This window comes from Podarcis liolepis (assembly GCF_965112155.1).
Source record: "Podarcis liolepis genome assembly, chromosome: 2".
Classification (NCBI taxonomy): domain Eukaryota; kingdom Metazoa; phylum Chordata; class Lepidosauria; order Squamata; family Lacertidae; genus Podarcis; species Podarcis liolepis.
Genome location: NC_139555.1, coordinates 70,394,054 through 70,409,880, shown reverse-complemented (window position 1 = coordinate 70,409,880; position 15,827 = coordinate 70,394,054). Strand labels below are relative to the sequence as shown.

The window sequence follows — 15,827 nt, the reverse complement described above, 5'->3', positions numbered from 1 at the left end:
TGTCCTTGCAGCTCCTGAGGTGGTCGGGCGCCAGCGGTATGGACGGCCTGTGGACTGCTGGGCTATTGGTGTGATCATGTATATTCTGTAAGTAAGGAGCATTGAAGAATACTGGAGTCCTCAGCCTATCTTACTGGTGACCGGGGGGCGGGGGAAGATGGAGGAGGGTTAGAAAACAGGATATGAGGAGGCTGGTGGCTAAAGAGAAGGAACTAAAAGCTATCTACAGGAGAAGAACCATTCTCAGCTCTTGCAACGGCAAAAGGGCAAAAGATTGTGTATGGTCAGAGGCTTCACTCAGTGGCAAAACTGTACACCTATCATTTCATATGACTGTCAGTGCGATCAGTTAGATTTGCAGGCATGACAGGGCCTTTTTGGTAGTAGCCCCATGAGTTTTAAGTTGAGGGGTGCATTTGCAGGCTTTAAGCAGACATTAAAAATTCATCTATTTCAGATGGCTTTTTCATAAAATATGTTGCAGTGTCCTGCAGTCTTTATAAGGTTTTTAAGGCAGCAGTTTGATTTCATCTCTGCAGGCGCACTCCACTGTCTCTGAAGGCTGACAGATGCCAACGACAAAAAGGCTTAGCTTGTTTTATGTGGTCTTTATTATGGTGATTTTATGGTTTTTATTTTTGGTATCGTATAATGTTTTTGTTTCGTTTTTAGCAATATGTCTGTTGTTATTCAGTTTTATAGGAAGACACCTTGTTGCCCTAAAAGGCAGCTTATAAACCTTTTCAATAAATAAATCTCTTGCAGCTGATCTCCTTCCTATAGCTAATTTCCCCTCCTACCGCTGTGCTACAGGTTGTCAGGAAACCCACCATTCTATGAGGAAATGGATGAGGATGATTATGAAAACCATGATAAGAACCTGTTCCGTAAGATCCTGGCAGGCGACTATGAGTTTGATCCTCCCTACTGGGATGACATCTCTCAGGCAGGTAAGGTTCTATGAATACTGGAGAGAAGGAAAACACATGCTGTTACTTGTAGGAGGTACACCCACAAACCATGAAGGGAAATACAGTGTCAACGGTTCCTTTATCCAATCGACAGCATTCCCACCTAGCAGATGCCCTGCAACAATAAACTCCTACCTGATTCTCCCAGTCATGTAAGTCTCAATAAATGTCAGTGCCATTCTAGGGGAGGTAACTGATCTCTTCCTTGGCTGATATGTGCCCCTAGTAAAGGACCCCTGACCATTAGGTCCAGTCGTGGCCAACTCTGGGGTTGCGGCGCTCATCTTGCTTTATTGGCTGAGGGAGCCGGCGTACAGCTTCCAGGTCATGTGGCCAGCATGACTAAGCCGCATCTGACAAACCAGAGCAGCGCACGGAAACGCCGTTTACCTTCCCGCCGGAGCGGTACCTATTTATCTACTTGCACTTTGACGTGCTTTCGAACTGCTAGGTTGGCAGGAGCAGGGACCGAGCAACGGGAGCTCACCCCGTTGCGGGGATTTGAACTGCCGACCTTCTGATTGGCAAGTCCTAAGGCTCTGTGGTTTAACCCACAGCGCCACCCGTGTCCCGCTGTGCCCCTAGTACCTCCCTCGTAAAGAACCGAATTAGGTATTAGGCAAGAAAAATCACAGGAGACTTCCAGTTTCATCTGATGAATGGTAGTGAGAGGAGACACTACATCCTTTTCTTCTTTGTTTCTCCAGCCAAGGACTTGGTGGCCCGTCTAATGGAGGTAGACCAAGACCAGAGGATTACAGCAGAGGAGGCTATTTCTCATGAATGGTGAGTGCCAAATAGCTGTTCCTGGTAAAATAAGGGTTTCCTATCAAAAGAAGGACTTGGGACCAAGGAGAATGGGAGGAAATGCCAGAGGGGTAAGGTGTGTAAGGTCTTTATGCTCTTAAATTGTCTTCATGCCCTAGAAAAGACATTGAAAATCCTAAGTAGGGGTAGCCAACCTCCAGGTGTTTGGAGTACAACTCCTACTGGTTCCAGCCACCACAGCCAATGGTCAGGGGCAGTGGGGATATTAGTCCAAGCACATCATCTAGAGGGCACCATGTTGGCCAGCTTCTGCTATTGAATAAAATAAGCTGGTGAAGGGAGAAGAAACAAGGTGTTTCAGATGTTATAAGCACTGAAAATCTAGATTGGTTTGAGCAGAGGCCAGGGCATTCATGGTAATTGCTGGCGTAGAAAGCTGCCTTCCCATTTAAGCCCCAACAGTACAGGCCCCTGAGCAAAGCTAAGGAAGGAAGTTAGGCTAAGGAAGGGTAATTGTCAAGAGACATAACTCATTGTCATATTTTTTCTGTTCTCAGGATTTCTGGCAATGCAGCTTCGGACAAGAACATAAAGGATGGAGTATGTGCTCAGATTGAGAAAAACTTTGCCAGGGCAAAATGGAAGGTAAGGTCCCACGTACTTGGTGCTGCCAGCAAGAATCCTCTTTTGCACTTGAGGAAGTTTGAGATCGCCTCAAGAGAGGGGACACATCCCGGACTTTCCCAGTCTGTCTCCAAATCTCCCCTACTTTGTCAACCCTTATGGGCATTGGTTTTATTTGCATAAGGCCGCACAAATATGCAAAGAAGGCTAGCCTCACTGCAGCTTGGTAGGAAACAGAAATGCCATTGTCCATTCCTCACTACATTTACAGTGGTGCCTCGCAAGACGAAAAGAATCCGTTCTGTGATTCTCTTCGTCTAGCGGTTTTTTCATCTTGCGAAGCAAGCCCATTGACGGATTAGCGCTATTAGCGGCTTTTAGCGGCTTATCTGCTGATCGGATCAGCTGATAAGCGGCTTAGCGGCTTAGAAAAAGGGGGGGAGGGAAAAAACCCGCAGGAACGCGCAAGGCATTGTCGTCTTGCGAAGCAAGCCCATAGGAGATTCGTTTTGCGAAGCACCTCCAAAACGGAAAACTCTTTCGTCTAGCGAGTTTTCCGTCTTGCGAGGCATTCGTCTTGCGGGGCACCACTGTATAGTAGTGGCAGAGCAACTAGAGTGTTGAGGATGGCTAGAACGATTTCAAAAGGGAAAACCCAGACTCAAATCCCCTTTCAGCCATGAAGTTTGCTAAGTGGCCTTGAACACACCCGTCACACAATTAGTAACTGAATGGCTTTTCAACAATAAATTGCAGGCATGGGACCCATCTACATCATAACTTTTCACCCCCTGTTGCAGTCCCAGTCAGGATGCAGCTGCAATTTGCATGGAAAGTGGGATGCACCCATTGGGGTGAATGCTAATTACATGAATGGACCTTGTCTAATTTTACCCTCAGTTAAACTGACATTTGTTAGACTTAAGGAATGGCAGGAAGCAATTAATAATTTCTGCCAGAGTTGTAATCTACTAACTAACTATTGGAAGAGGCCTTACTACCAAAATATTGATCAGGAGACTTTGATTTCATGAATATTGTATAGACTTTTGCGAGTGATATGTTTGTGTTGTGCTGAAGAATATATTGGTAGAACCTGAAGAATCTATATTAGCTCAAATACTGATAAGATGTTAATATTTTGAATAACTTTAATACTTTATAAGTACTTTTAATTGCATTTTACATTATTAATTTTCATGTAATATTCATCTGTACCTTAATTATTTTTTATAAACCTTTTTATTCTTTGACATCTTAATCTTCCGTGAAATTTTGCCTTTAACTCCTCTATTAATAATATTTATTAACTCTATGGCTTATGACTTTTATATATATGGTACAATGTTCTATCTATCTTTAAAAAGAAACTTTAGCGATTTGGATGAGGAAAGTTGTGTATCCCACTTGGGTTCTTCTTCCTTGATGGTAATGGCACATGAAGAGTCAGTTTCCCACTGGATATTCTGGAATTTTTACTTCTCAGTGAGAAAGGATGCTTCACTGAGGACTAGACCACCCACCACCACCTCTGCCTTCTCCTGCCCAAATGTACTTTTTTAAAAAAAAATTGGGCAGGGAAGCAGGAGGCAACATACACGGGCTTTTGGGAAGTATACAACTGGAATACTCGGAAAGACTTGACCTTTCTCAGGGACATTCCCATAGAAAACATTGCCATCACTAAAATGTAAATTGGATGTTATCCCCTGCCCCAACATATATTTTTTATTTGAGGCAGGGGAGGAGTAACATTCAGGGACCACCTCTAGTTTTTCTATAATTCAGAATTCTATAATTCTATAATTTTGTGGACTAAAAAAAAAAAGAGTAAATTGGTTAACTTCCATTTCTGAATACTGCTAGCCTTCAGTAATATGGTCAAGAAGTCATACAATTGGATCAGTCATCATGAAATGAAATAAAGCTCGCAGTACATTTTGGGGCCTAGCTGCTTGCTTTCTCATGCTTTAGCCTTGAGCTGCCGTTATAGACAGTGTCTCTTCTCAAGTTTTGTCTGCAGTCACAAGAACTGAAAGCACACTTATAAATAAAGCTGAGATTCTCCAGTGTGAACATGCTATAATTATATATAATTTTGTGTGTGTGTGTGTGTGTGTGTGTGTGTGTGTGTGTGTAAAGGAAGCAGGATGGAGGTGTTGCTCCTATTCCTTCTCCCCGCAATAAAACTGCGAGAGGCCATGACATGTTACCAACGAACAACCCCCTTTCTCTTGCCAACCTGCAGAAAGCCGTTCGAGTGACCACAATGATGAAGAGACTCCGAGCGCCGGAGCACACGGATGCAGCGAAACCAGCAACTCCTGCCACTGCCACGACAGACAGTGCTTCCCCAACAGAGACCACCAGCGCCCCACAGGCAAAAGCGGAGGCAGACAGCACGGCTTCAGCCACAACAGCCGAAGCAGCCCCAGCGACAACAATGGCAGCGCCAGCTGCTGCTGCTGCTGCAGGAGCAGCAGCGAGCCCAGAAGAAACGACATCAACAGCTCCAGCAACTACGGCAGAAACTCCGGCGACAACACCGGCAGCCCCAACCACGTGTAACGGGGGAGAAACTGCCGCCCCCAGTGCCACCCCAGAGTCCTGGAATGAGGAGACTGGCTGAGTCAGAGGGGAGCAGGGCAAGGGCAAGGGCAGGGCTGTACCTCTCTTTGTTGTATTTCTCTTTGTAAATAGTCACTGGCATGGTACCCCCAACCCCCCAACTGTCCTGGCTTCCCAACCAACCCCTCTGCGTGTGGCTGTCAGTTTGTCTGACTTCTATGTGTCTCCAGCTAGGTGCCAGCAGAGTTTCTATTTTTTATGTGACAGAGTCCAGAGAGACCCCGTTGGGCCCAGGTAAACAACAAGTGGTTGTAGAGGCCTAGCCCATTGCATGAAATTCTCTCTCTTTCTCTCTTTCTCTCTCTTCCCCGCTCCCTCTTTTCCTCTGTTGCTTTCCTTTTCTTTGTCCCATTTCTCGATTTGTTTTCTTACTACTCTCTCTCAGTCACTTGACTTGCTACTTGACTCCCTGAGGCTGGTTGGGAGAAGCTGGAGCAATCAGATCAGACACAGTAGCCATACTTTTTCAGCCGACTGGTTTGTTATATACCATGGAGGTATGGGGAATGGGACGCAGGTCCAGGTCAGGTTGGAGGATAAAGAGGGCCACACACTGTCATGGCAGAGCTCTCAAATTAGTCATACTCATTGGAGATGCATGTGGAATTCATCTGTTCAGCTGCTGGCAAGATCTTCTGTAGCAATTTACCTCTATGTCCAAAATATGGTTGTGTGTGAACAAAGCTAATGCAAAATCCATGTGAGAGTGTGTGTGCATTTGCTTGACTTTTCACTGAACTGTCGATACTGAACTGTCAACACAACTGGGGTGTAGCTATCCATATATTTGTGCAGAAGCAATTTTCCCTTGGGGACAGGAGACATCCCTAATCTGGAAAACAAGCCAACTGTGAACAAACAGGGGCAAGGAAGATAAAAGACAGGTGGGAAGCTTGCTTTATTTATTTATTTATTTATTTATTTATTTATTTATTTATTTAATACTTGCTGCATTATCCCAAGACAACATGTTGAGATTCCTGCATTGCAGGGGGTTGGATTAGATGACCCTCTGTGTCTCTTACAACTCCATGATTCTATTATTTTAAGCACTCAGGGCAGAATATTATTATTATTATTATTATTATTATTATTATTATTATTATTATTATTATTATTATTATTATTGTAGGTTATGGGAACCTTGCAGAGAGACCTCTAAATTATCAACAGTAGTTGTTGGAAAACAATGTGACAGAAGAAGCAAATGAGCAAATGATCTCCAGAGCAACACTGTAGAGCAAACAGGTGAATCCTACACTGTGGCAAAATCCTGTAGATGGATTCTGCAGGTGATTTATCTTAGTGGAAATCTGTAGAAGCCTTGTTTAGGTATTTACATTCCTGCAACTTTACTGCAAGGTTCCTGGAAGATTAAGTGACCAGATGAAAAGACCATCGGCTTCTGTACCTTTAATGGGAAGAAGAGGGGATTTTTGCAGGTGTAACTCATTATGCAAAAGTGAAAAAGCTGTATACCTATCCTAATTCCCTCTCTGACACTACTTAAGGCATTCAGCTGGGAGGGAACCTAGCATTTAAGGTGGAATAGACTTCAAAAGCCAGTTAGGGTTGCAAGAGGGTAGAGTAAAGTAGTAAGCAACTTGTAGAATAGGATCAGCAGAAAGTGTGTGCGCACTAACAGCTCGATCATGTGCTTCCTTCCCTATCTGCAGTAGGCAAGAAGCTCATCTTTCAGTAAAAATGAAAGAATGTTCTCCCTCACCCTGAAATACACACTTTATTCCAGTAGCTAGCATTCCTGAGCCTATGTAATAAACATTGCAGTCACCATTTTTGTCATCATTCTATACTGCCATCCCCCCTCCCATAAAACAGAGATGAAAATGTCTCTCTGGTTCCAGACATACTGTGAAGATAAACGTACTTTACACACTAGGAAATTTAGTAATTCTATATTTCTTACAGGATTTGGTTGGCATGCTATAAAAGAGGACCAGAGCCAAACAAAAAATGTTTATGAACAGTTGTTTCAAAACTCTTTCAAGGAAAGGTTGCGAACAAAAGTGAGAAATCAGGTAATCAAGGACTGTGCTATAGCATATATAAAAGCAGACAAATAGCACAATCCTATGCATGTTTATTGTTAAGTCCCAATGAGTTCAATATGGCTTACAAGTAGGGAGGCATAAAATCAAAATTCAACAACACAAGGATGGAGAATTTGTGACCCTACGGATGTTGTTGGACCCAACTCCAAGGGGGATGTGGCAGAGGCTTAGTGGTAGAATACATGCATTGCATGCATAAGGCAAGTTCAGGTATGGCTAGGAACGATTCCTGGCCTGAAACCCTAGAGAACCACTGCCAGTCAGTGTAGACAATATTGAGCTAGATGGATCAATATTCTGACACATAAGGTAGAACTCTATGTTCTTAACAGATAGGTATAGGAACCTGGATTAATATTTCATATCTGAAGTGGTGTTCAGAGAGAATGTGGTTTTAAGGGGAGAAGTAGGGGAGGTATGTTACTTTATTCCCCAGCTGCTTCACCCAGATGGGGTTCCCAAATGTGCTTTCTGCAACACATTGTTTGCAGATAAGAGAAAACCAACTGAGAGAGGATGCTGCAGAAGGGAAGCAGCAGGTGGGGGTTGAGCCCCACAGCCAACCTTTTCCTCCTCAAATCATGCTCTCTCTCTGTGTCGCCATTCAGCTGTTTGGCTGCAGACTCCTATGTGCAAAGCCAGGCCACTGCCGAACATAACAGTTCCAGTTTAGGTTCAGTTTGCATGGCCTACAACTATGGGATTGTTTGGCACATTTAAATACGCAGCATAGCTACTCCTCCATGAAGCTGCCAATGGGCCATTCCATATTTTCATCCCTGTCTGACAGGACAACCTTCATTAGCTATAATGAAAAGATTTCAACTGTGCTGCATGGTGTGTGATACAATACACCTAACAGCCTCCTCTTTAATCCAGATATTTGGGCAGATTCTGGATCTGGGTTTGGACTTTTCAAGTACAGTTCAGTCTAACCCTATGAATGGAGTCAAGGCACCAGCCGACTCCTACCTACGTGAGGACAGCCTAACCATAGGTGGCATACACACCTAAGACTTTAGGCATGTAGGCCTGAGCAGGACATCTTCCATGGAAACTGAATGCTGGGCTGGGGTGCCAGTAGCATATATTAGGCCAGATTGGGTCCTTCAGATATAATCGATACTGACTCCTTGATGGAGAAAGCAAGACTGTAGCTCCTGTTGTACGTATTACATTTTGGTGCTTGCATGTGAACTATATATATGTACCCCCAAACAAAAGCCTGATTCCCCTCCCCCCAAAAAAAATTCTGGCACAGATAGCAGGTAATTTATTTTTATGTCAGTTGCTTTGTGATCTAGAAACAGACTTCTTACAGCCATAGGCTACATTCCTTAAAAGGAAGAGAACTATTAGCACCTTGATTATATTCGAAAGCTTAACTCCAGAGTAATATTTTTTAACAACAAAAAGGACTGCTGGGATCAGAAGGGGTTTATGTCACAGAAGGAGCAGTCCTCAAGTTGAGAAGTCTCACTGGTTTCTATCTATTAATCTGCCACTATACACCCCTAAGTAGTCAAGGACTAGAAATTTTTGTTCCTGCTTCAAGTTGGTTCCTGAGCCCCTCTCCACAGGTGTTTTGTCCAAAGGAGAGTGTGAGGCCTGCATATGGCTGCTGGTATGAGCAGCCAAAATGGTTCCTCACAGTAGCAGAAAACCTTGGCTCTGGGAAAGGAAATGCTGCGGACTGGGTGTATTTAGTATGTGTGCAGTGCATAAAATAAACAAGGTATGTGTGAGATTAATACAACACCCCTAGTATGGTTTGTGATTGTCACGTGCGCATGATAAACAGAAGGCAGTCTATGATTTGAAGTATGTACTTTCTGGACTGTTCTGTCAGCACATTCATGTCTCGCCTTGAAGCTACTACTGTATGTGCAACCTACGGTATGTACAGCACTATAAGGTAGACCTATAATGTAGTCACCTCTTCAGAGCACGAAAACACCAGGCTCCTGAGGCGTCCAGTGTTCATTCTAAAATGGCATGTTGTGACTAGATTGTTAGAAGAGCAGCTGTGCTGTTGCAGTGGTTCACACCAGCTCCTTTGTCTTTAAACAAAGTAGTTCTGTTGTATTGGAGGGCCTGCTTCTCCTGGGCCACGCTGGTTCTCTAATCACAACTGAAAATGACACCTAAGGCAGGCCTGCTCCTAATATGTCCTGTGTGCAAGTTTTGAAGATTAAATGGTGTAGTCAGATGCTTATTTCTGCTGGTGAAATACAAAAATCCTTCTTTAAGGCTAAAGTTTTTCTTACTTTCCAACATGGATTTTTCCCCTCCATGTGATGAGTGATTCCCCACCACCACCCCAATACAAATTGTGCCCTTTTCACTCAAGATTCTAGATTGGAGGTCAACAACTTTTGCCCATAAGCACATCTGGATCTTTAAGCAAACACTGTGAGCACCAAACTCTCTAATCGCTTCTCTCCCCCTCCTCAAAGAGACAGAAAGAGAGAAAGGAGGCACTTAGCTTTTCCAAGGGATCTGGATAAAAATCAGATCAAGAAGAATTAATCCTGAAAAGAACATAGAACTGAAAAGTGGGAAAGAGTGTTACCCTTCCAACTCCTTCCTTCAACTTTATGTACCGTATTTACTCAAATCTAATGCTCACCTTCTTTGGCCAAATTACGTTGCGAAAATTAAGGTGTGCATCAGATTTGATGGCACGTTTACATTTGCCGGCAAATACTTTCTTTGGTTTCAAGGTTCTGAAAATTGGGGTGCACATTAGATTCGATGGCACATTAGACTCGAGTAAATACGGTACTTTTCAAGGGAGAAAAAGGTACCCTTAATAGCTATTACCACCTCATGACAAAGGAAATAGTGAGGAGGGGGGCTCAGAGGCTTCATGGATGTCAGGGAAAGGCCACAGGGATGCCCCTGAGTTCATGGGCAGCGCCATGGCAACCCCCTTTTCTGAATTACTCTCAAGGCAAGCCCCTGCATAGTTAGAATTGAATGCATTTACCTGTTTTTGCTAACTCAAAAATGTGCAATATACTTCATCTACTCAGTATTTTTTTTATATAATATAGACTAGTATAAACAAGAATGCTCTAGATCAGGCAAGTACTAAAATTGCTACAAGTTCATAGATATTTTTTGCCCATTTAAGCATTAGATTGGCAGTACAGGCCTTCTCTGAGTTCAGTGGAACCTACTCCCAGGTCAAGTGTCAATCATATACTCACTTACCTGAAAGTAAATCCCATTGAACTATTTTAAACAGAAGTTATGGCTTTGGGACAGACTGAGGTTAGGAAGGAACTGTTTCTTTTGGTGTGAAAGGACCTTGGCTTCTCGGTAAGCAGCTCAGATAACTTTATTTTATGGAACGGCATAGAAATGTTGTGAATGATTAACTTGACACAAGTTAAGCACAACTCAAATAGGAGCGCCTGGGTTATATGTCAATTAGCACAGAAGCTTGAGATTCATGCACAGCTATTAATTATTGTAAAATCCCACATATACTACACACTTGGGGAAAGACCCACCTCAGCCGTGTTCAACATGAAGTTTGAATCAAGTTGCCACTTTTTTTCCTGAAGGAGGTCCATTGCCTTTTACCAACAGCATAGTATGCTGAAATCATACAGCTATGCTTTATCCATCACTGCATCTTGAAGCTGACAGAAGAGTTCCCTGTCTGTCGCACACCTGTTGAGGGCAGAGCCCCTGTCAAACCCTCCACATGAATCACAAGCACCCTCATTTCCCATAACTGGGTCTTGCTATCCCAGGTTCAGTCCCACATAAAGAACACAGAGAAGCCTGGCTCTTGTTGTGAACAGCCTACGTAGTAGACGTCAAGGCCTTCTCAGCCACCTGCCTGCCTCAGTTACTGACTCCAGCATTTCTTAGCCTTTCTCCTCCCTCACGAGCAGCTGCATGTTTGTAAGTTTGAGTTTAGTCTATGAAATTGTTTTATTTAAACTACAACCACCCAGAAATTCCTGTGTAATTGCCGCACTGTACCACTGGAAAAAAAATAAAGTCCCTTCTAAGGGTAAACTGAGAGAGCACCTGCTAGTGCATTGTCTGTCTCTGTGTCTTCACTGTACACACAATCCTGCTAGGGGCTGTCTTTTTCCAACTAATGCCAGGGCTGTGAATAATGCTGGTCCATTTTTAGACAATATAGATATAATTTGGAAAGCGGTCTGAGATAGGAAGGGGGACACAACTATGCCATGATTTTATACCTGCTTTAAAACCAATTTAAACCCTCCGCTTTGGAACTGGGAGGAAACCCTGTCAATTAAGCCTAATATGAGGCCAGTATAATATGTTAGAGTAGACATGTCTTGTTTTCTTTTCCACCTTCCACTCCCCACCGTCAAGGCCCTACATAAAATTCCTGGGGAAGAGGTCCTGTTGCACAATCTTGCATTCTTCAAGCAAGAAACCTAACTTACCGATGTCCTCAAGATGCACAACATGGCCACCTAGAGACTACACACATGTTCACTGATTCCTTATCTCATTTATGGCATGTTTGGGAAACCTATGGCCTTCCGGCAGTAGTTACTAGATCAGGAAGCCCAACCAGTCAACTAATAGCAGCAACCAGAATCTTGTCATTTTGTGCTTTACAATTTACAACAGCTTTCTTGCCTCCGTATTTGTATACTAGCTCGTGGCACTGCAAGAGGAACAAGGAGATGCAATTTCATGTCCCACCACATACCCTCCCCAGAAATGTATCCTTAGCATAACCTCTGCTAGGGAATTCTGTTACAATTTGCAGGAGAAAATGGTTTTCCAGATTAGATATGACAGGAAAGTGGAACAAGCTATCATGGTAAAGCTGAGGTCAAAACACACAAGCATTTTGAAGCACTTTAATGATCACTTGGGAATCATACCCAACTTCAGTTAATGCACATAAAAAGTTATGCTTTGTTTTAAATAGCACCACGCCAGCAAATGCAGAAAACATTACCCCAGTTAAGTTCCCCAAATGCTCGTCCATGCAGCCCTGTGACTACTCAACTGCAATGAGCTTAGAAAATATGATGAAAGGTAGGCATAACAAGAGTCATAAAATACATTGCATGGGAGAAAATGAAGATTTTTCTTTCACTCATAACACTAGAACATGGAGTCATGCAATTAGACTCATAACACACAAAATAAAAAATATTTCACAAGCATGAAATTAATTTATGGAATTTGCTGGCACAATAATTGGATGGTCACTGTCTTAGGCAGCTTTCAAAGGGGATTTAGCCAATTCATGAATGATAAATCTAGCAACAACTATTAGCCATTGTACCTTTTGGAACCACAGAAGCAACATGCCTCTGATGATCAGTAACAGAGGGACAAACACCGAAGAAGGGCTGCTATCTTTAGTTTCTGCCATGCCTGTGGAATTCTTTGAAGCATCTCTTGGGCCATTGGACGAAACATAATACTGGACTAAAGGGCCTCATCTGATTCAGCAAGGCTTTTTGATGTTCTCAATGGTGACAAAAGAGACATTTCAATGCAAGTAGGCAAGCTTAAAATATGAAAAGGTTATCCCCAAATATGTACAACTGTATGGGGGGAATGGAGGGCTAGGAGGTTATATATTTCAAGGCAGAATACATCTGTTCTCAGGTGATGCAGGAAATAGAAGACGGTATAAATGCAACTGTAAATCCACCTTCATACCTGGTCCTTAACTGATTTTCAAAAGGTGATACAGGTGCATTTAAAACTACAGTGGTACCTCGGGTTACATATGCTTCAGGTTACACACTCCGCTAACCCAGAAATAGTGCATCAGGTTAAGAACTTTGCTTCAGGAACAGAAATCGGGCTCCGGCGGCGCGGCAGCAGCAAGAGGTGCTTCAGGTTAAGAACAGTTTCAGGTTAAGAACGGACCTCCGGAACGAATTAAGTACTTAACCCGAGGTACCACTGTATTCTATATAACAGGAGGCTCAAAAGCCCTCTGAGCAATACATGTCACATCTATCCCAACCAATTATGCAAGTGTTGCCAGACCCGTCATGTCATCCAGCTGCATACAGTTGTGTAAGCTAGTAAATATTTTATATATCTCTACAAAGCTAAGTTAATCTCTTTGTTCTGCACAAAACAGGCTGGAAATAATCCATTCGCAGTGTCAAATATCACCAGAAAAGTTTTCTTTTCCAGGTTTCACAACCAAAATGACAAGTTTAAGACCTTTATGCAATGTGTGACAGCCTGCAGTTGCATTTAATGAAGCACAAATGGTGTTGAATTTTTAATTCCCACAGAAATGTCTTCACCAGCTTCAACCCACCAAATTGTTTTGCCTTTGTTTCTAGATACCATATTATTTCTGTTTAGCAAAGCCCAACAAGGGAGTCTTAATATAGAAATTGTACAATGAGTTCTTCTGTGAGAAACCCTGCTATGTCAAACTGTAGATTTTCCTAAGATTTGTACATTGTTGTTATTAGATATGACACAGATGGGATGTGAACTTACTGTTTCCATGCTTTGAAAATAAGCAACAGCGCCAGCAGTCCCTGGATTCATTTACAACTTGAGGTGCTGCTCCACTGGGGAAATTGCAGCGAAAAAGAAAGCACCAAAATACACTCAGTTAAAAGCCCCCAGAGCCATTCTCAAATCTGAAGGGAAATGTGCCGAAAACTGGCTTAGGCAAATCTGGGAGGTTGGGTGTGGAAATGTCTTCATGTGGGGTTAAAGAAGACGACGAAAGAAGGATGATAAATAACTGCATTTCCTCAATAACATATATTTTATATTGTTTTGTTGTTATTCAACATGCACCTTGCCTGACCCAAGGAATGCTTAGTCAGAAGTTAGAAACACAGCATTCAAGGGGTCCAATCTGAAACATTACCTAGGAAGTAAATCTCATTACACTGGATTCAACTAAATTGTCATATGCATTGAACGAGGTCACCTTGTACAACAGGCCTTTCCCCTCCTTCCCAACACCTCCAAGACAGATTTGGGGAAGTCTCATTGCAGGAAAACCCACCTAGCACTGAATTCCACTCACTGTATTTAGTGGTACTTCTAACCAAGCAATCCTAAGCATACTTACCCAAATAGAAACAAATACCACCATGGATTTGTATCCAATTCTACTTTGAATAAGAACCACTGGAATTAATGCACTTAAACTGTCAAATCTGTTAATTTCAAGGAGTCTGCTCTAACATTAGACGCAACCCATGAACTATTTCCAAATAACCATGGTTAGGATGCAAGGGTCCAATTCTGTGCACACTTAATTTGCAATACATCCTATTTTATTAATTCTGAGAGTTGTAACTTCAAAAAATAATAGTCCCCTCAAGCAACAGTAGACACTGGATTCAAGACAGGACATTATTCCTACACTTTTTAATAGCTCTGTAGAAATGGCAATCATTGCAGGTTTTCCAGCTCATCCCCTGTTCAGCCCATTTTCGATTATCACTTCCATATAAGAATTGCATCCTTTAGGCAAAACTGCATATAAGCTTCATCCCATATTGAATATAGCAGCCGTAATGGTCCGTGACTCCACCCATCCAGGACTATGGATGTCCGGCCACTCGCTCTGAAGAAGCTTGGTGTGGCAGGAGGAGCGTCTGAATTCCCTGGCAGGTAAGGAAACAAATAGCCTGTAGCCAGAAGCAACCTCGTGTGTATAATGGGCATCATGTCATCAAATCTTATGACTTCTGTAACATTTCCCCAATCCTTGTACAAAATCCTTGTACAAAAAGTTCATATTAATACATAGATAGATAAGATAGATAGATAGATAGATAGATAGATAGATAGATAGATAGATAGATAGATAGATAGATAGATAGATATGCCTGTTGTCTTTGTTCATGGAGTCTGGTCCATGGGGTCACAAAGAGTCGGACATGACTAAACAACTCTCTCTCTCTCTCTCTCTCTATATATATATATATATGATCTATTATACCGACACCAACACAAACAACACTCACAAAACAAACACAACAAGATACTACAACTACAAATGCAAAGCAGATGTTACAGATACTGTACTGTACATCCCTAATTCTTATTCATTTCTATTTGACTTCCTTCATCCTCAACACAGGACAGGTCCGGTTGTATACTTAGTAAACTGTTTCTTTCTCAATTCCTCTTCTCTATTTTGCTCTTTATCTTACATTCTTACACCGTAATTTGTTTTGCGGAAATTAGTCAAGAAAAGTCCAGGTATTAATCTGAATGCAGTTTTTTCGGATACTCACTATATTTCCCCCATTCTTCTTGAAATTTATGTTTGGATTGATCTCTAAGTGCCTCTGTCAATTTAGATTATTACTGTACGTATATTTTTAATACCCCGCCTTTCGCCCTGACGGTACTCAAGACCATAGGAGTAGCCAGGGGGGGCAGGGGGCAAATAACTCAATAAAAATACTCAATTGAGGCTCTTCCCACCCCCCAACATAAATCCTGGCTACGTCCATGTTCAAGGCAGCTTTTTCTAGAACTAAATGTAATAAAAAGTCCGATTACAGATGCCCTATCCCTTTCTAATTCTAAGAGCGCCGCCCCGATGCAGGACGGCTTTGCCTTTTGCAGCACCCATTTCCCCTTTAGCCACGCGCTCCGGGAGGGGCGCGAGCACTTATTAGCCCCGCCCCTCCAAAGGGACAGCCGCAGTGTCGGAAGCTTTAAAAAAAACGGGGGGGGGCTTTTTCTTTTTTTTTTGCTCCCGCGCCTTAATTAAGAACGTCATTTCCGTTCAGTTCCG

At 42.6% G+C, this 15,827-nt stretch overlaps 1 protein-coding gene across 2 annotated transcripts in view; it reads left to right on the top strand.

Moving 5' to 3' along the window:
* The window catches only part of CAMKV (CaM kinase like vesicle associated), a 66,635-nt gene extending 55,533 nt beyond the window's left edge, over nucleotides 1–11,102 (top strand). For both annotated transcript variants that reach the window (XM_083488742.1, XM_083488743.1), the window contains exons 7-11: nucleotides 12–87; nucleotides 814–950; nucleotides 1,679–1,757; nucleotides 2,297–2,384; nucleotides 4,612–11,102. In XM_083488742.1, the coding sequence (XP_083344868.1) occupies nucleotides 12–87; nucleotides 814–950; nucleotides 1,679–1,757; nucleotides 2,297–2,384; nucleotides 4,612–4,992 (761 nt within the window). In that variant the 3' untranslated portion in view covers nucleotides 4,993–11,102. The remainder of the gene's footprint in view (nucleotides 1–11; nucleotides 88–813; nucleotides 951–1,678; nucleotides 1,758–2,296; nucleotides 2,385–4,611) is intronic.
* The last annotated feature ends 4,725 nt before the right edge of the window (nucleotides 11,103–15,827 follow it).